We start from the raw sequence: 22,249 nt of genomic DNA on the forward strand, positions 1-22,249 counted from the left end.
ACGGAAGTTAATAAGCTACAAACTTGTTCAATTCTTTGTTTTGGCATTTTTATAAGTTGGAATCTGGCGTACGCGTCACCGGAAATCAATGGTCAAAGGTCAACAAAAATCGGTATTTTGTTTCCTGTGCTATAGTAAAGTAAAGTAATTGCCTATTTTTTCAGGCCGGGCTTAACGTCCAACTACCAATTAGGTGTCGTGTACGGTGGCGACTAACAAACATACTTTACTGCGAATTTCTCATATTAACCATTAAATAAAATCCAAGGCCTAGACACCGGGAATCGAACCCACAAAACCAACAATTCATCTTAGCATTGCGGGTCTAGCCTATAACCGCCAAACATACTTTACTATAAATTTCTCATATTACCCATTAAATAAAATCCAAGGCTTAGACCAGGGGAATCGAATCTACTAAACCAACAATACATCTTAGCATTGCGGGTCCAGTCTCTTAACCGCCTAACATACTTTACTTATAAATTTCTCATATTAACCATTAAATAAAATCCAAGGCTTAGACCAGGGGAATCGAATCTACTAAACCAACAATACATCTTAGCATTGCGGGTCTAGTCTCTTAACCGCTCGGCTACTGTGGCGCCCTGTATGTATAGCAATGTTAGGTTCACTGTGTAATTCAGTACTATAGTACGTTTTATCACCTGACCAGTAGATTATGCGAAGCCTTATACCAAGAAATTGTAACATGGTGAAATAGTTGTTTTATTTTAATTTTTTTAATTCAATTTCAACATGTTTTTAGTTTTTGTATGGACAGCACAAGAATGTAAAAAAACTGGCCAACGGGGTTAACAAAAGAGCCCCCTTACGATGTCACCCTAGTAGAAAATGTCATTTTATAAGTAATAGGTCACGAAGTATATTATGCAAATAATAGCGAAACAAAAACATCTAATCCCAAAAATTCTATAACAAAAGGCGCTGATAGTCACATTTAACACTAGAGAATAAAATAACTATAAATCAAAAAAGGCAAAATAAGGTTATGTTTAGGTGACCTCTCTCCTCCTTACATGTGTGAGGAGGGGTTTTTAAAATATGGCGAGAGAGATCACGCGGACACGAGGAGGGGGGAATTGTATTCCTAGGACAGTTTTGTTATGTATGTATGTATGTATGTTTGTTCAAAAAACAGAAAGGGAACTTGCAAACAGTACAATTGTATAAAAGGTAACCACCAATGAGAAATGTTCACAAAGTGACTTTAAGGCACATAGTGAAACAATAACCGCTAGTACGAGTATATATTTTGTATATATATGTGTAGTTACACTACTAAAAGCACAGCTTTCCCCTCATTGTTTATAATGTACGTTCCGTCTGCCTCTAACTGGAGAGTAAACTACAATGTACATATTTACAATCACCATCTGGTAGCCAGTGGATACACAATAAATAGACACATACGTACACACACACGCGCGGGGGGGGGGGCTATCCAGATTTGCAAAGTGGAACAGTGAGAATTCTGGTGTCTCTTTTGTTTCCTGTAATGCCGACTTAGTATTGGGTAACCATAACCTAACCTAACTCTAACCTATCGCAAAAAAGTGCGAAAACCTTCTTTGTTTTTTTTTGAGTTTTAAATGTTTTCGACTCTATTTCCGCCATATATTCTAATTGCTCTACATTATCTAGAAGGATCGTGCTCGGAATTGCGGAAATTTGCACCGGAAATAGGCGATTCTCTCACAGGAATAAAAAAAAAAGAAAAGATTTTTCGGGGAATTCAATGTTTTCTGAAGGTACCTCAAAGTAAACCCATTTTCTGATATTTTTGAATTTTACTTAGATCTTCCCTACATTACTAATTATCTTTTCTTTTTGGAGGAGAGTAAATCCGTAAATTAACTTAAATGGCTCTTTAGACGGGAAGCTGTGGGTTGGAACCCCAATCTTGGTGGTGCAGCGAAGTGATAAACAAGGTTTAATATTATAGAGGAGGATAGATTTTTTTTAATCTGGGATGCTTGCTACCTAATTTTGGTCCGATATAGGGGAGCTTGACAAAGGAATTTTGCCTTGGGGAAACAGCACGTGGTGGCTGGGATCCCCCAGTAATGGATTCCCATCCCGGAAGCTGGCTGGTACCAGCCACACAGCCTCCATGTTTCGAGTTTCCTCCACTATTTACGTGGTCTTGGTCTTATATTTTTAATGATTTAAAGCGCGTCAACATCTGAGGTTAATAACGCCCATAGCTTTTTCCAGTGCACTGCCACTCTCCGTTCAGTGTTCTCTCGTTACAGACAACACTAACTTCCTTCCCCAAGTGTCACGAAGTGATAACGAAGGTTTAATATTATAGAGGAGGTCAGATTTTCTAATCAGGGATGCTTGCTACCTAATTTTGATCAGATATCGGAACTTGTGACCAGGGAATATACTAAACTTTGACCTGGCGACTCTTTGAGGTGGTAGTTGGTTAGGACGAGCATTCGACATACAAATCCATCTCACCAGTTTCAACTAGTCCGGAACAAAAAACCCAGCAGATTTCCGAGTAGTTCCGCCGGTAACTGGTCGCACAAACTAGCTATTTACTTCCGCATCAACTCTATTCACTTCCGTTATCTTATTGACAAATTCTTTTACTTAAAACTAAGAAAACAGATGATTTCACTGGATAAAGCGATATATTCATACGTCATAAGCGTGAACAATATCTGATCCTGGTACGTATTAGGTGTTTAAACCAAAGTATTACTGTAAGTTGAAAGAAATTCAATTTAAGCCCAATTGTGCAGCATGCTGAAAATAGGACATAAAATGTGCACTATATTTGCACTTAAGCACGCAATACCGAAAATTAGAATTAAGTAATTAAAAGTTACGACTTATTTAACCGTCTGAATTAAAGTTAACTTCCGCTGTATTGGCTGCAAAGTCCAACTCTTAACCGTTAAGTTTCATACTTAAAAAACGTTCCCTTCAAAAAAAATAAATAAATAAAAAGCTCCACCTTAAAAGGGCTTGTCCTTGAAACTACATAAAAAGATCTTGAGCCGCGTTCCAAAGTTTAAAATCTTGAACTTAACATTTCTTTTTTGTATCCCCACCCTTAGCTGAAACTGCCCATTAATCTTGATCGTAAATAACGGTATAACGGATGACTGAAAATAATACAAATAGAAAATTAAATAAGCGCTCAGTCATGCTGAAAAATTATTCAGTCCCCATTTTTTCTATGTAACAACGGTAAACCATTTTTCTCGGTCATCTATTCTCTACTGTCTGCTACAGAGACAGGTGATTAGACAGGTGAAAAGGATAAATTAACGAGCCCATAAGTAGGAAAAATTAAGACCTCCTTGAGATGTAAGGGGGGGGGTCAGTCTATCACGAACTTATTCCCAATATAAGACCCACATGATATAATGAGGCTAACTGATTAACAAAATATGATTAATGATGGAAATATTGATGATTTCAAGTGATTTAAAAGAACCGGATGGAATCTGCAGGACTAGAAAAATGGTTCTACTAGAAAACGCCAGGGAAAAAATTAACCACTTCCGCTAAGAACAACCTATGTTGGCGTAAGGTTTATTGGCGCCCTAAAGTAATCTCTAAGTTTGTGGTAATCCAAGGTGTTAAACAGTCTTACCAACTTATCTTTAGATATAAACTGAAGTTGTACAGCCACGGAGCTTGAATTTACAACCTAACGGTGCCACAGTGATTCAAATCCGATTGTTGCAACCATGTATAAGTAGCGTGGTGTTTCATAGTTGAAACCACCCGAACAATCAAAATAAATAAAAAAAAAAACTCACCTGAAGAAGTTCACTGATGACATCCGACTGTATTTCATCTAATAAAGTTCCTTCAGAAGCTGTATCAGAATTATCTTCATCTTTTTCAGGTACTACCTCTTTGACGGTCACGGTATCATCCGGAGGGTTTATGGTAATTCTTTCTTGTAATACATCAACTTCAACCGTTGTTGCGGTTGTTGTTGTTGTTGTTGACAATGTAGTGGTCGTGGTCGTGGTCGTGGTGTTGGCAGTATGTATGGCAGGAATTGTTGTCGTTTGTAGAGGTTCATTAGCTGTTATTGAGGAAAAAACAGTGTTGGCCGCCATTGACGGCGTACCACCCTCAGTTCTGGAATCATCTTGTACTCCTTCGGCCAGCTCTTGGCTTGCATACCAGGATGTTGTGATCGTTGCAGCAGCACTACCACCACTACAGCCACTGCTGTTAGCCGAAGTCGTAGTTTTTGTAGTCTCATTTCGACCACCACTTTTCGATCTTGATCTTACTTTAGTCTCAACATCTTTACATTTTTTCTGTATATAACTTTTTACACGTTTTGATTTTGATAAACTTTTCGTATTCGTTCGACTGAAATCACCACCACTACTACTACTTCCGGTACACGTTATAATATCCTCTGGATCTTCCCAGGCTGTACTGGGCTCATCAGTGTTACCACCACTGCTTCCTCCTTTATCGTAGTTTATTTTACCATCATTTTGTTCTTTGGATTGCTGATGTTGTTGACTTTTATCACTGGGCGTAACCTAAAACAAAGAAAACAAATATAAGAAAACAATTTTTATCAGGATAGTAAAAAATGTTGAAGGGAAGTTAGAAAAAGAAAAAGCGGAAATGAGAAGTTCTTGGAACAATACTCGTATCTATCAACGAAAAACTCCGGAACCTTCTTTACCTTTTAGAAATTCATGGTAGATCGTGATTTAAAAAAACACCCTAAATACAAAACTAAGATCAACCAGGTTATAAAAGAAAAGATTGTTCTAGAACGGAGGAGTAAAAAATCGTTTTAAGTGTACAGCTATCGTATAAAAAAAGAAAATTTCTCCTGAAAAATTCCGAAGCACAAAACAAAAATTATCAAAAGTTAAATAAAAAGAAGAAATTAAACATTCCAAGTTTAATTTTTTACTCACGATTTTCTAATTTTCTTTCAAGAGTACTTAAAATAACTTAGTACTTTAGTTTTGACCGTTAGAAACTTCTTTTTCGTTAATTTATTTTAGCTTTTTTGTGTTTTTTTTTTAATGGTTAGTTGTATGGTCTAGTACAGCTTTTAAAGTAAGGTAAATTTGTTATTGGTGTCTTAAAAAAAGCTTCAGCCCGCTTTCTACGTCATTATATAGTATTACTCCCAACAATTCTAACCTATAGGACGACCTGCAATTCAAGGTTACCTTAACTGGGTACCATTTAAAGGGAATTGTTACACGAAATCCTGAAAAATTTGAAGAGAAATAATTTTAAAGAAAGCATAACTTTTTTTTGTACTAGATTTACTTATTTAGGGATAAGCTCGTTTTATATATTTAGGATAAAACATATTTTCAGGATGATTTCATAATTAGGATAGTATTTGAATAGGGCGCCACGGTAGCCGAGCAGTTAAGAGATTAGACCCGCAATGCTAAGATGTATTGTTGGTTTAGTGGGTTCGATTCCCCCGGTGTCTAGGCCTTGTATTTTATTTAATGGTTAATATGAGAAATTTACAGTAAAGTATGTTAGGCGGTTAAGAGACTAGACCCGCAATGCTAAGATGTATTGTTGGTTTAGTGGGTACGATTCCCGGTCTTAGGTCTTGGATTTTATTTAATGGTTAATAAAAGAAATTTAGAGTAAAGTATGTTTGCTAGTCGCCTCCGTCCGCGACACCTAATTGGTAGTTGGACGTTAAGCCCCGCCTGAAAACTTAGGCGATTACTTTACTTTATTTACTTTACTTTTAGTATTTGAATAATAAAAAAACATTCCAACACAAAGGTCCCACGGGTTTGAATCCAACTGCTTCGACATTTAGATTTTCTCTTTCTAAGAGTTTCTTACAGCTCATTGTCCGGTGATGCGACAGTGTTGCCTGGTAACGAGAGAACACTGTACGGAGGGTGGCAGTGCACTGGAAAAAGCTATGGGCGTCAAATGTACTGCGCCTTCAAAGGTGCCTCCTCAGATACAGAGAGCAATATTGACAACCTCCTGGCTAACCTGGCTTGCGAGCCAGTAGGAGGCACCTTTGAAGGCGCACAGTACATGCTTCACAAGTTGAGAGTAAAGTGCATTATTTGTTAAATTAAGGAATAAGTTTGATCCTTCACATAAAAGATATTGATCACTTAAATATGTGGCAGGAGGTTTCCAATGTTTTTGGTAATTAAACGCAACTCTCCCAAAATTATCAAATTCTTCTTGTTTGTAACAGATGTAAAATTATTTTTTACCTATATTGTGTATGTTTGAATTCATCTAAAGCTCTTAAACATTTGATTTTTCTTAGAAAAATCACTCGGAAAACTACTTATTTCCCGATATTAAGAAAAATACTAGCTTTACTGCCTTGGCAATATTTTTAGTAGAAAGGGGATGAAAAAATACATAAAAATGACCTATCGCGTGCTCTTCTTTCTCTTTGATAACAAGTTAAAAAATTGAAATATGATTAATAAATACCAGATTTTGAGAAATGGCCTAGCACCTTTAATTTTCAAGATATCGAATTACGGTTTCCGGTTTCTTTCATAACTTTTTACACTCTTTAAAACTATATATATGAAAATGGGGGTCAACTGCGAACCCTCACTTTTGGACGCTCGTCAGCCGCGTATGCGAGCAGGAATCTAAAATCAAGTCACATATTCTGAAACTAGAGGTTGCGGGCAACAAATTTTTCCTTTACAATTTTTTTGCTCAGATCAACCGTTTAAGCATGAAATGCATTTGAGCCGCCTTAAAATGGAACACCCTGTATATAGAAAAAATAACTTTTTCTTTAATAATTAGGTGAACATTTTTTAAATTGAAGTTCGACTAATTTTTTTTTTTTTTTTTTTTTTTTTGTAAAAAGTCGTGTGGGTGTTCACAAAAGACTGTTCTTGTAAAAAAAAAAAAAAAAAAAAAAAAAAGAGGACAAAAGTACCCAGATAAATGTCACAAAAGATAAGGGATCTTTTCTTCTCCGCGTTCTTTGCCAGACTAGGGATGAAAAAAGAGAAAAGAAATCCATTTGATTTTTGGGAAGTGGTTAGATCAAGCGATTTGAGGAGGATATGATATCCTAAAAAAAAAAACAATTTAAAGAGAAAAACCCAAGGATCTTGCACTGAAAAGAGGAGAAGTTTCCCTTAAACTGTAAAAGGTCAAAAGGGCACAATAGACCTCCCCCCTTGGATGAGTACCTAGGATACAGAATCCCTCTCTTTTTTTTTTTTGTTCAAATCTAAATATTAGGATGTCCAAATTGACCTATAAATTCAACTATTGTCACCACTTTCAACACGAGGAAATAAATAATTTAAAACAAAAATAAATAATAATAATTTAAAAAAAATATAGAACACTAAAAATGGTCCATATACGAGGTGTGTTCAAAAAGTAACGGGAATTTTCGTTTTTTAAAAAAAAATATTTATTTATTCATCTACATTAATATTGTCGCCTTCAAAGTTGTCCCCTTTGCATACAATACACTTGTGCCAGCGCTTTTTCCAATCCTCGAAACACTTCTGAAACTCGATCTTTGTGATAGCGTTCAGCTCTTTCAGCGATTCGCTTTTAATGTCATCTATGCTTGTAAAACGACGGCCTTTTAATGTTCTCTTTATGTTTGGAAATAGAAAAAAGTCACATGGAGCCATGTCTGGCGAATATGGAGGCTGGGGCATCGTTAAAGTTTTGTTTTTGGCCAAAAATTCACGAACAAGCAATGAAGTGTGAGCAGGTGCATTATCGTGGTGCAAAATCCATGAATTGTTTTGCCACAAATCCGGGCGTTTTTTTCGGAATGCTTCACGCAAACGGCGTTGAACTTGTAGGTAGTACTCCTTATTGATTGTTTGACCTTGTGGCAAGAATTCATGATGCACTATGCCATTAAAATCGAAGAACACAGTGAGCATAACCTTCACATTCGACCGCACTTGTCGAGCCTTTTTCGGTCTTGGCGATCCAGAATGCCTCCACTGGGACGATTGAGCCTTAGTTTCGACATCATATCCGTAAACCCATGTTTCGTCACCTGTTATAACACGTTTCAGTAGATCCGCATCGTTGTCGACTTCATTGAGTGACTCTTGAGCAACTTCCATTCTCCGCTGTTTTTGTTCGAAATTCAGCAATTTTGGAACAAATTTTGCTGCCACACGTTTCATACCCAAAACATCCGAAAAAATTTCATGGCATGAGCCAATTGATATGGCAACATCATCAGCGACTTCTCTGATTGTGATTCGGCGATCGTTCATAACCATTTCTTTCACTTTTTTCACGTTGTCATCGGTTGTTGATGTGCTTGGACGTCCAGGTCGTTCGTCATCTTCAACGTTTTCGCGGCCATCTTGGAAACGCTTATACCACTCGTAAATCCTTGTTTTACTCATAGCAGACTCACCATATGCCTTTATTAACATTTCACACACTTTATTTCATTTTTTACGCAAAATTTAATACAAATTCTTTGATCCATTTTTTTTAACAAACAAAAATCGCCAAGCTCGAAAAACACGTCTAACCTTAACAACGGCTGCCACTTAAGAAGTAAACAATGAATATTACTGAAAATTTTATCGTACTTCAGGGGCATGTGTACCAACATAATAAAAAAAAAAATTTTACAATCAGACTCTCCAAACCCGCGAAATTTAAAAATTCCCGTTACTTTTTGAACACACCTCGTAAATCATCACTATAACAATAATGACAAGTCAAATATAAAAACTTAAGATTGATAAAATTGATCTTCAAAAGATAATAAAAAGAAAGAGTCATGAATTTATTTGATGTCAAAATAAGAAATAATAAAAACCAAACAGATAAAAAGATATTTTTGACTTAGAATTAAGGTGTCGCACCAACTTTCGCCTCTACCCAGCTCTGGACCACTCACAGTCACCTCATAAGAACTGTTCATCAATTTCTTTCATGATATACCGGCGCCTCTAGCGGCTTTATCTTGTTTTAACACTTCGACACATTTTTTCTTTTTTATTTACTAATGGGGACCAAAGAAAAACAAATATATTTTATTTATTTAATAGATTGTTTAAAAATAATTAAACTAAAATAGTGAAATTGAAATAAAAGTTTAGGGGGACTTCCGAAACAAACTAATTATTAAAAAAGAAATTTAGCGATGAACAAACAAACACACTTCCCTTATACATCAATTTACGAAGTTATTGACGAAAATAATCCACAAAACCAGGTTTCGAAACTCTACACCAAAAATGATCATCAAAACCGCCTCTTCCCCCCCACACAAAAAATACACAATACGCAAAATAATAAAAAAAAACAAACATAAATCTTTTAGAAATTTGTTTAAAAATGTATTGGGCCCCCCAAAAAATAATTTAGTGTCCTTAAAATAACCCCTCCCCCCGCTCAAAAAAAAGGCTAACCACAAAAAAGACCACACTCACAACAACAACAAAATATGTATGCACGCTCCCCCCCTCCACCGGACAGCGGACAATATTTATGAACTAAAATTTATGATGGTAGGGGTTTTAATAAAGTAGTTGGGGGGGGAAAAAAAACTGTCAATTTAAAAATAGATTTATGTATTTTTTAACAAAAATGATTGTACTAACAAAGAAAATGTAGAAATCAAGAGGGGGGCGCTATAAAAAAATAATAATTCAGTTACCAGTGTTGCCAAGCTGAGTGGAAAAAAATAATAAAATAAAAATTCCCTACTTAAGAGTTTAGCCGCTGAGACACACGCCACAAAATATCCCCCTTCTCTATCCACTAATATTTTGTAGTAATAAATAATAAAATATAATGGTCCTTTATTATAATAAATAAATAAAGTACAATTATAGAGATACAGTAAAATCAAATGAAGGGTTCACAAACTGTAGGGTTTAAACAGCAACAGTCATGATTTACGTCTCTTCAAAAAAAAAAAAAAATATCCCTTATCCCAATTGGAAGGGAAATAATTTAACTTCAATTGAATAAGGGGAGGAAAGAAGAAAGATAAGTGGGGATACAAAAAACACGCCCCCTTTATTTTCTTTTATTTTGTGGTCACAAAATTATAATACATGCTCACATCTCTGATGATAATGAATGCATTTTTGCTAAGAAAACAGAACTGGCTATAAATAAAATTATATTGAAGACTTTTTTTGAACAAGGTTAAAACAAGGTCAATGGGTGGATGGGTGGGGAAGGGATCACTCTTTAAAAGAGGCTAGATGAAGGGGGGGCAGGTCGGCATGTATCAAAGCGGGGGATCAATTCTATTGTACTGCATGAGACACTGCAGGAGCTGCTACAATAATTGGTCTCTCTGTCAAAGTGTGTGTTTAAGTACGCACTTATTGAGACCACTTCCGGTCAGCCCGTTTTTTTTTTCAAAAAGTTTATCATCCGGTTTGATGGTTATTTAATGGAATTTTCATAGATTAAAACTTTTCCAATACAAGTTTAAATCAAAGCGTAAAATTCGTATTTTTAAAGTTAAAGGGGAAATCGTAAGAGTAAAGTGGATACGGAAGTGGAATTTTCATCCAATGGGGACACATTAATACTTAAAAAAACAGGTTCGTAATATAGGGTTTATAAGAAGGAACCCTACTAACAATTCCAACTCCTTAGAGCAGGAGGGGGGGTCAGTCAAACTGGTGGCCCCCGAAGTAATTTCTTGTGGCCCCCCGAGGTACTAGAAATATGTTAAAATGAAAATAGATAGAAAAAAGTTTTTATGAAGGAAATAGCGCTTAGGGGGGAGGGATCCGAGGCAATATCCGGTACACACAATTCCCAGTTTCCATTAACTACTGAAGACCGAGTATACACGTGGACCCCAAGGTCTTTTCTGCGGGGCGCCTGTGGGCTTTAGATATTTCCGGTAGAAATTCTATGTAGAATACTCAACTGATACCTGATGACGTAAGAGGAAGTAAAAATTGAGATGACGATCATACAGGAAAAGAGTGCCGAAAATCTGCTCCATTGCATATTAAGGTGAGTTAGTCAACCGACCGATAATGTTCAGGTATCTAGGCTTCAAATTGACGTTGTAGGAACAGAGGTGGAGCAGTGGACTTTTGAAGGAACATCGGAAAAGGTGGAGATCCCGAGCTGACTGCCAAATTCTTGGCCTGTCAAAAAACAGCTATAGTTGGTTTTAGGAGGTCCCCCCCGGATCCGGCAAGTTGGTTCAGGTTTTGGTTGAGTGGGCATGCGAATTTAGCGGTACCATCTTTTTCAAATGTGGCCTTATCCAGTCTCACCAATTGGCGCTGGCTGTGATGGTGAGTCCAATGAGAGTTTACGGCACTTTGTAGGAGGTATGTCCCCGTTTATTCTATAAAACTAGATTTCTCGTCTTCGGGGAAGTTAAATGTCTTCCATCCCGGAGATTGTAGCATCTGGTAATCTTAAACCAGAACTTTCTAGGTTTATTCCAGTGCACTGAGGCGATTGAGTCGCCATGCTCCTGTAGTGTCCTTGTCACTACTTTATTGGTTTATTGTATTGGCATCTGGCAAACTTTAGCAGGATTTGTTGTTGTTTTAAAACCCCAGTATCTCTTATGAGATGAGGGGTGGGCGGGGAACATTGGGATTTTGGGTTGCCTGCGTTCCTTCCCCCTTTTTTTGGTGGAACCGCCTTTTTAATAACAATCTACAATCTACAGACAACCTACAATCACCGGGTAGTAAGCTCCTTTGAAGAGAAAAAATTCCAAAAAACAGGTGGGTTTGAACCTATGATCACCACGTTGGAATCCAGTATTTGCTGACCGCTGATAGCTAATCCCTTATAAGGGGAACAATGGGCATTTTGGATTCGCCTGCGTTCCTTCCCTTTTTTTTTGGTGGAACCGCCATTCTAATACAATCTACAGACAACCTACAATCACCGGGTAGTAAGCTCCTTTGAAGAGAAAAAATTCCAAAAAACAGGTGGGTTTGAACCTATGATCACCACGTTGGAATCCAGTATTTGCTGACCGCTGATAGCTAATCCCTTATAAGGGGAACAATGGGCATTTTGGATTCGCCTGCGTTCCTTCCCCTTTTTTTTTTTTTGGTGGAACCGCCCTTCTAATACAATCTACAATCTACAGACAACCTACAATCACCGGGTAGTAAGCTCTTTTGAAGAGAAAAAATTCCAAAAAAACAGGTAGGTTTGAACCTATGATCACCACGTTGGAATCCAGTATTTGCTGACCGCTGATAGCTAATCCCTTATAAGGGGAACAATGGGCATTTTGGATTCGCCTGCGTTCCTTCCCCCTTTTTTTTTGGTGGAACCGCCCTTCTAATACAATCTACAATCTAGGTTTCGTACTCCAAGAGACACAAAACTTGTGCTCGAGACTAAGGGTGGTAAAAAATATTACACACATCTTCTCCTTCGTTAAAATCACTTGTACCACGCATGCGCGCTTCTTTAGTAAAAGCCACGCCGCCATACAGAAAAAACTGCTCATCGTTCTTTTGGATTCAGTAGCGTCTTCTAAGTGGGAAAAATCACACTATCCTGCTAACTCACTTCCTTCCGTTTTTATTTATGGATACTTACACTGGATAGAAAGAAAGAGTTAAGACAGCCAAACAACTCTTAAAAAAGTTCACCTAATAACATTCAGGTGGGAAGATGGGTTGTGTAATGATAATAATCAAGGAGCTATTGATTCGTTATTATAATTTTTTTTTGTTTTCTTTTAAACCACCAACAACAACAAAAAAGATAAAAAATTATTTCTTTTATTTCCCTTGTGCCGCCTTAAGGATAGTACTGCCTAAAGGATAATGCCGCCTTAAGTTTAGTGCCGCCTTAAGGATCTCTTTTAATTTCTAGTTTATAACAAAAAAAAAAAAAAAATACAAGAAAGCATGACGAAAAGAAGATACTGTTCGTCCTCTACACTATAATTCCATCATCTTAAGAACCTCCAGGCATGAAAAACTAATTTCTTAATTAGTTTATCCCAAGTTCTTTGAAAGACCTTCTTCAGAAGGTGTATTATATAATTGAAGATTTCGAAAGAAAGTTGTTTAAAGTCATCATTCCATTATCAGTTCATTTAATATTGGGTTGTCCGGGGAAAAAAAAGTGCGAGGCTCTAGGTTTTCCAGTGAGTGGAAGATGTCCTGGAAGGATGGTCTTCTTTCCACGATGAACATGCACGAAAGTTGGTAGAAGAAAATTCAAGAACTGTTACAGAACTACACTGGAGAACACTTTCAGTGGTAAAATCACCCGTAGCTGACCACATCGCACTGATCGGCAAGGTAAAACTATTGGAAAAAAAATAGATTCCTCATCCAAAATAAAAAAAACAACGATATGAAGTTTGCCTGTACGCTGGACCAAAAAAAAAACAAAAAAAAACGAACTTCTGAGCAGAATCGTTAATTGAGATGAAAAATCAGCTGTTTACGACAATACTAGAAGTAACAGTAGCTGGACAAAGCAGAAACACCCAAGTAATGCTTACTGTTTGTTGGACTTCGTTTGGGACTATTCGCAAAAGCTTCTTTTTTAAAAAAAAATCCAGCCGAAACCATCAATACCGATTACACTACACTCAAAAATTGATGCAATGCATCGGAAATTTGGCTAAACGGAAACCAGTCCACCCAGGAAACCAGGAAGGACGATAGCGATCGACCTCTGTGACTCTGCATCACCCAAACACCCCAACTCACCAGATCTCTTGCTCAACTACTCCCACCACACTTTTCTTTTTCAGAGACGTCAGGACCCCATTTCTTGCAAGAAGACAACCGCAACAACAAAAAAATTGATGAACAAAAAGTGAAGGAAAAAGGCTTTATAGAATTCATAAATTATAAGTACATTAATTTCAATTCAAGAGGGTACGGGAAAGCTTTCAAACATGTCAGAAAAAGTATACAGAGTGTAATAAAGGCTAGGCGCCACGGTAGCCGAGCGGTTAAGAGGCTAGACCCGCAATGATAAGATGTATTGTTGGTTTAGTGGGTTCGATTCCCCCGGTGTCTAGGCCTTGGATTTTATTTAATGGTTAATATGAGAAATTTATAGTTAAGTATGTTAGGCGGTTAAGTGACTAGAGCCGCAATGCTAAGATGTATTGTTGGTTTAGTGGGTTCAATTCCCCCGGTGTCTAGGCCTTGGATTTTATTTAATGGTTAATATGAGAAATTTTGCAGTAAAGTATGTTAGGCGGTTAAGAGAGACTAGACCCGCAATGCTAAGATGTATTGTTGGTTTAGTGGGTTCGATTCTCGGTGTCTAAGCCTTAGTTTTTATTTAATGTTTAATAAAAGAAATTTATAGTAAAGTATGTTAGGCGGTTAAGAGACTAGACCCGCAATGCTAAGATGTATTGTTGGTTTAGTGGGTTCGATTCTCGGTGTCTAAGCCTTAGTTTTTATTTAATGTTTAATAAAAGAAATTTATAGTAAAGTATGTTTGCTAGTCGCCTCCGTCCACGACACCTAATTGGTAGTTGGACATTAAGCCCCGCCTGTGTAATAAAGGCTATTTTGAGTAATTAAAAATTAAGGTATTTTAGTTTTTTGCCCCATTAAAACTGCACTATTTTATCATACTGATTCAGTTCACTTGTAATATCATGGTTAGAGCAAATTACCCACTTAATCACAGCAATAGATCTCTAGGCCACTTCCGCTTCAAGCGACGAGGAGGATCGTCTGGAAGGTGCGACAAGAAGATTAGGGTGGAGACTTTATTATAGGTCAGTAATAAAAGAGATGTCAAGGTCAGTGTCAATAGTGAAGTTAGAAATGTAATATGGAGCATTCAGGATTTTCCATAGGGTTTTAAACTGTAGTATCTCTAATCTAGTGGAGCTAGAGGGTTTGGTTGAGCCCCACACTTCAAAATAGACATTAGAAAAGCTCAATTATTTCAATATCTAAAGAACAAAGAAAAAATAAGAGAAAGCTTAATTGAGTTTATTCAAAAAAGCTGCAGAACAAACAACAGCTCAATGGTGACGTAACCATACTCCCAAAACAATATATAGATCCCTAAAAAAGTCAGTGAAGGCGAGAACTATCAAGATCTTAAATACTTCATATATGCTACTGATTACGTAATCATTTAGCATCATGCACCTAATTCAAATAAACGCGTCACTTGATGATGTGTATCTTCATGTATATTGTTATTAATAAAGGAGACTCTTTAATAAAGTGGACTTTTACTTTACTTTTTTTTATTATTATTACAGCTATCAATGTGGCATTGAAATCTAAAGGAAAAAAAACTGAACAATAGGAACAGAGAAGATCTTTTCTTTGGTTCTATTTAATAGTTCTGTAAAGAGGAGAATGGTCTGTGTTCTTGAACTAGAAGCGAACATCGTCTGCCCACTTTCACTACTTTGTTCCAGCATTATATATAACCCCAGAAGTTCCTTTTTGAAGATCATCAAATTCCCCAGTCTCGTTCCTAGATGACCCAAAAAAGGATAATGAAAACAAACAAAATTAATACTTATCTAAAAAGTAACAATGAACAGAGAGATATAAAATTTGAACAAATCGAAAACCAACAAAATTCAACCAACAACGTCTCATTAACTATTATCACTAAAACAATGCTATTAATACCATTCATAGAGCCATGTATTCTCTACAATTGGGTAAAGAAATCACTGAATTCTACTGAATAGAAAGGGAGTTATAGAGGTTCGAAATTAGGACGTATTTGCAAACCCCAAAATTTTAACCTTCAATATCTCAAAAACTATGATCACTAAAACGATGCTATTAATACCATTCATAGAGCCATGTATTCTCTACAATTGGGAAAAGAAATCACTGAACTCTACTGAATAGAAAGGGAGTTATAGAGGTTCGAAATTAGGACGTATTTGCAAACCCCAAAATTTTAACCTTCAATATCTCAAAAACTATGATCACTAAAACGATGCTATTAATACCATTCATAGAGCCATGTATTCTCTACAATTGGGAAAAGAAATCACTGAACTCTACTGAATAGAAAGGGAGTTATAGAGGTTCGAAATTAGGACGTATTTGCAAACCCCAAAATTTTAACCTTCAATATCTCATAAACTATTATCACTAAAACCATGCTATTAATTGTAGAGCCATGTATTCTCTACAATTGGGAAAAGAAATCACTGAACTCTACTGAATAGAAAGGGAGTTATAGAGGTTCGAAATTTGGAAGTATTTACAAAACCCAAAATTTTAACCTTCAATATCTCATAAACTATGATCACTAAAACCATGCTATTAATACCAGTTATAGAGTCATGTATTCTCTACAGTTGGGTAAAGAAATCACTGAATTCTACTGAATAGAATGGGAGTTATAGAGGTTCGAAATTTGGACATATTTGCAAACCCCAAAATTTTAACCTTCCATATCTCATTAACTATTATCAGTAAAACAATGCCAATAATACCAGTTATAGAGTAATGAATTCTCTACATATGAGTAAAGAAATCATTGAATTGTACAGAATAGAAAGGGAGTTATAGAGGTTCGAAATTTGGAAGTATTTGCTTTAGTTTTCAATGTTACGTTTTTTCGTGCCCTTTTTGGTCGATTAATACTTATCGTTAATACTACATTAAAACGGTAATTAGAGAAAGTTAGCCATATTTTGTAGTCGTTTAGTCGAGTTAAACTAGAAACCAAGATGAAGCGGTTTTTTCTTTTTAGGACGAAAGACCTTTTTCTTTTATAGTAAAGTTCAGTTTTATTGTATTCTTTCATCTTCACACTTGTTAAACTTAAAAGAAACTGAGCAAGAGAAATTGGGAGTAGCCAGGACATATAATCCTGATAGATCCCTTAACAATAGAAAGGCCCTTTCAGTGAGTGGGGTTCTTTTCTGCGGCCGGTGCCTACGATCTGACCTATATTAAAGGGTAATCAGTATTGTATACCGTGGGAAATAGAAAATGGTTTCCAAAACAAAGGATACCCTTTGAGGTTTTCTTTTTTCTGTAGGGCTTACTAGAAATATTGGTACTTTCAACATTATACATTTTCACTGCAATAGAAAAGAGCTGTGTTCTTAGAGCCCAATAAAATTAATACTTCCTGTTGGTAAGCCTGGCAGAAATTACGAAAACAATTACTTCCGGTAGAAATGATTTTTCATAAATTTTGTTACGCACCGCAATGCTTTACGTACAAATAAGATATAATAATCTATATATGTCATTAAAGTCAGCGATTCAATAAGCACTGAAACAAAGCGAACTAAAACAAAAAAAAACAAAAAAACTTACTTCCGCCAAAGAAAGTTTATAAAAGTAACAAAAGTTTAATGGAAAAATTGAGAAAACTTCTTTGGAAGAAATAACGATAAGAAAACTAATAAAGGAAGTATTTGTGTCAGTAAGTACACACGAGTAGAAGGAATAAGCTACTTCTGGTCTATAATAATCGTAATAATAAACTCGTTATAATAGATTTTTAAATCGATTGACATCGATACCATTGTGTGGGGATTAGTACTACCAAGCACTGACTGGTACGGGCCGTATTTTAAAGGAGAGTACCCCTTCCACCCACATCTATCTCATCACTGACTCATTTACCAGACAGTTCGTGAAGATTTTCAACACTTTTGGAGAGAGAGGAAAGAGTGAGAGAGAGCCCTAGGTGCAGGCGGCAAAATTACCATAATTTATCCAAAACGGAAGGTTAACATCATTTAAAAGAACCGGAAACACGCTAAGTTGCTCGGGCACGCTAATATAGCATGGGAGATGTACACCTAGTAATAATTTTCCAAGGAGAAAAAGGGAAAACGTGATTTAGAAAAATGCGTTAAAAAAAGGAAAAGCCTACTCACTTCCTTTTATCAAAAATTTACAAGGTTTTCTCCAAAACTTCTTTTATTTTTTATTAATATCAAAACAGTAAGATACAGCTGTTTTCCTAATCCTTAAGGAAGAAAAACCAAATCGTATCAACTTCCGGTGAATATTTAATTATATAAATTTAAATTTTCTTTAAACTTCCACTATAGCAAACAGGAAGAAAAATAAGGAAAATATAGGAAACTGTAGAGTGTATAATAATGTAAAGCAGGTCGTAAAGATTAAAATAAACAAATACTTGATTGACGATGTACACGCTCATTTAGTAGAAACTTGCATTAATTGATTGAGATAGTTGGTCTCCACAGGAGATTTGCGCTTTAAGCGACATCTACTAGGGTTTTCAGGAAGAGTGGGTAGATGATAATGAGGATGATACTGGAAGAGAATTGGTAATACATCTTAGCATTGCGGGTCTAGTCTCTTAACCGCCTAACATACTTTACTATAAATCTCTCATATTAACCATTAAATAAAATCCAATGCGTAGACCTGGGGGAATCGAACCCACTAAACCAACAATACATCTTAGCATTGCGGGTCTAGCCTCATAACCGCTCGGCTATCCGTGGCAGTGTTCTTAGGAAAGTGTCAGGGTTAACAGGTTTAACTTTGGGTCACTATACTTGGGATCAAATCGTCATCCAAGTGTGTAAAACTATAAATTTGTTAAAATGTAAAAAACTATTAATTAATTGTTAATAGATTTTTTTATTACAATTTCATGCCGCAAACTGATTTATTTATTATATCAATTAATTTTTTAGTTTTCTCTCAAAATAAAAATCTGACAATAAACTCGAGACATATTATTATGGACTAAACCAACCATTAAATGGCCAAATCAATAAATTGTACGGACATCAAATTACGTAACACAAAGATCACGCGGCCTTCTAAATCAACTGAGAATATTCCACTCGCTAATTAACACGAAAAATACAAACTTTTTTGTGCATAAAATTTATGTATAGAATAACCATCTTCCCAGATAATGTATAAAGTACATTGTATATTATAATATATGTATTTAAATGGAAAGTAAAATGGTAAAAATCCTCTTCCATTTCTTGGTATAAATTATCTACGTATTATTATTATGGATAAAAGTTTTTACAGAAATAAATATAATTTATTATATAGAAAAATAAATAAATAAATAATGTTGAAAGAAAAGGTCAAATATGAACCTATTAAAAAAAAAAGGTCACCATATTCCTAGAAAAAGGAAAGGGAACTTTCCTTAACAAGGGTGTTCATTTAGACTTTGCAGACTCACCTCACAACCATTCATTCACACGACTTCCTCTAACCGCGGTTTACGTAATTAAATATTGACGAAACTTAGAATTTGTTCTAAAAACTTAGTTGACTACAATTACTAACTTGTAACTGTAATAAAAGTAAGATGTTGTAAGTAAAAGTAAAGTAATGCCTATTTTTTCAGGTGGGCTTTACGTCCAAATACCAAATTTGATGTCTTGGGCGGAGGAGACTAGCAAACATGCTTTACTATAAATTTCTCATATTAAACCATTAAATAAAATACAAGGCCTAGACCAGGGGATTCGAACCCACTAAACCAACAATACATCTTAGCATTGCGGGTCTAGTCTCTTAACCCCCTAACACACTTAGTATAAATTTCTCATATTAACCATTAAATAAAAGCCAAGGCCTAGACCGGGAATCGAACCCACTAAACCAACAATACATCTTAGCATTGCGGGTCTAGTCTCTTAACCCCCTAACACACTTAGTATAAATTTCTCATATTAACCATTAAATAAAATCCAAGGTCTAGACACAAGGGAATCGAACCCACTAAACCAACAATACATCTTAGCATTGCGGGTCTAGTCTCTTAACCGCTCGGCTATCCGTGGCGCCCGCCTAGCAGTGTTGAAAGAAACGGAACCTTTCTCCAGGGAACCCAAAAAAATGTTCCCAGTGATGAACTGAGTTGTCTGTAACGAGAGAACTCAGTCCAGACGCTGGCAGTGCACTGAAAAAAAAAAAAAAGCTCCGAGAGCCACCTAAAGAGTGGCCATCATTTCATGCGAGGAAAAATATTGCTTTAACGCAGAAATCCTGCTGCCTGCTATCCCAACTTTTTTTAGGCCAATTTTTCATGTAGAGTCCCTAAACTATTAGACCAAAACTACTAGTTTAAATAGCTTAAGTTTGTGAAAGAGGGAAATAGAAAAGTGAGTCTTAGTTTTCCCTTTCTACCACTTAAATTACTATTTACGCACAAATAAAGTACGTAGTAAAGGAAAAACAATTTACAGAAAAGTAAATAGGAAACGGAAATGAAAGTAAACTATCATTTTTATTATTAATTATATAAGTAAAAAAAAAATAGAAGCGAAGTTTCCGGTTCTTTAACTTTCCCATTTATGGTTACGCACTTTTCTTTCAATAAATCAGTTTTTCACGTTAATTTCTACTTCAGTAAGGGAAAGAAAAAGCGAAGTTAAAATCTGTTAAACTCTGACGATGGATGAAGTTCCGAAACCGGTCAGGGATACAGTATAAATGCTATGGATAAAATCAGCGCTACAAATTTTATATCAATTTTATTTTCCGGTTGGCATTTAAGTTTAAATACTTCAAAACGTTACGCGATGAAAGTACTTTGAAAATATTTTTGAAAAACGATTTCTAGATAAATATTTTTTTTTAGGCTCAGGGAAACCTTGAATCAATTGGGGGGTGAAAACCCAATATCCGAAATTGGTATGAACGCCATTTTTCTTTTTGTTACCGGAAATAATACGCTTACAGATCCGTTCACCAGTAAGATTCCTTCTTTATTTACATCAACAATCAGTTCCGCTACACTTAAATAGAGTAATAATTTTAAAAGGAATTATTAGGACATGACTTCTCTATTCCCCCCCCCCACCCCCACAATAAGATACGCCAATCGATTATGTGGAAAAGTCATATTAACATTTTTTTTTTAAATAAGTAAAATCATTTTCCTTTTCCTTTTTTTTTACTTTCTCCAGTAAGAAAAGGGGAAATTGTGATCGTGAATTTTCGTATGTAATCGTGAATTTGCGTGTGTAATCGTGAATTTTCTTATGTAATCGTGAATTTTCGTATGTGATCCTGAATTTTCGTATTTAATCGTGAATTTTCGTGTGTAATCGTGAATTTTCGTATTTAATCGTAAAAGTGTTGCAAGAATGAGTACACAGGACACCCAAAGAGTGTTTATTCCCAGGAGAGCCTGGGTTTTTATTGGGGAGGGGGGAAGGAGCCATCATAAAAGAACAATTGGGAAGCGTTTGCAGAGTGTTTAATCCTTAAACTGCAGGACCTGTCATTGAATCTGCTGTTTTTCTCTTTTTTGAGATTGGAAGGGCCATTGACCTCTAAAGCGAATGGTAAGGATAGATGCTTAGTTGGAACCACTAACGCATAAACTACGAGCCTGAAGAAGCAAGAATAGCAAGGACAACCATGAAGCGGAATAAGATCTCTGGTTAGGTTGGTATGAAGAAGGTAGCGTCCTCAAGGCTGAAGATCCCGCCCAGATAGTGGGAGAATTTATTTTTAAAGAGTTCTAGGTCCTACTTTTGGGCACGGTAGCATCGTGCAGTAAATTATATATGAAAACCTTTTTCTGGGGCTACTCAAAGGGCATATTCTGCTGGAAAAACCACATGAGAGAAAAAGACTAAGACATCCTTTGCGAAATTAATAAGGGCTAGCGGACAAAGAGGATAAAGGGTTGGACGGACATTAAACGGCAATGACCTTGGATAAAGTATAACTAGCAGTAAAAGGGTCGATTTGGACGGGTAAAACCTTCGAAGGTGACAACTGCGAGAGGAGGGGAAGAATGCAGACAGGGAGGGTTCCCTTTTAAGAAGAATGCCGAGCTGGTGAAATTGGCTCCACACACACAGACACACACACACACACACACAACACACACTCACTCACTAGTGTACGAAACGTGGAGGCAGCAGAGATAACAGAAATGAGGTTGTGGGGGTGAGAAGGTGAGTCAAGAAAACTGCTTGGAGGCGGCAGCCTTCTCTCTATTGATTCGTTTACCGCCGACCAGCTCACAGTGAGAGAGAGAGAGAGAGAACCTGGTTGTCCCTATGACGTCATTGGGCCACGCCTCATACACAAATACCATGCCCTTATTCACTCTCTCCCTGTAACCCCGCCGAACTCTATCCACTGATTCTCCCTCATTCTTGTTTAACTTGGCGTGATATTTTGTTACTACATCTACAGAAATGTTGCGACTACTGATTGACGTAAAAAATTCAGGTTTGATAATTATTGAAATCTGGTATGAACCAGATACCAGTTATCTGTACTACTAACTTTTTCATTTAAAAAAAACTAGATAGGTAAAT

General features: G+C 36.2%; 1 protein-coding gene across 1 annotated transcript in view; it reads right to left on the minus strand.

The window, feature by feature from the left end:
- The window catches only part of LOC141448503 (uncharacterized), a 573,566-nt gene that overhangs the window by 492,890 nt on the left and 58,427 nt on the right, over positions 1–22,249 (minus strand). Inside the window, exon 4 of the mRNA XM_074116881.1 lies at positions 3,804–4,553. Coding sequence (XP_073972982.1) covers positions 3,804–4,553 — 750 coding nt within the window. The remainder of the gene's footprint in view (positions 1–3,803; positions 4,554–22,249) is intronic.

The sequence above is a fragment of the Rhodnius prolixus genome, unplaced genomic scaffold, assembly GCF_049639745.1.
Source record: "Rhodnius prolixus isolate KJV_2025 unplaced genomic scaffold, Rpr scaffold_2, whole genome shotgun sequence".
NCBI lineage: Eukaryota > Metazoa > Arthropoda > Insecta > Hemiptera > Reduviidae > Rhodnius > Rhodnius prolixus.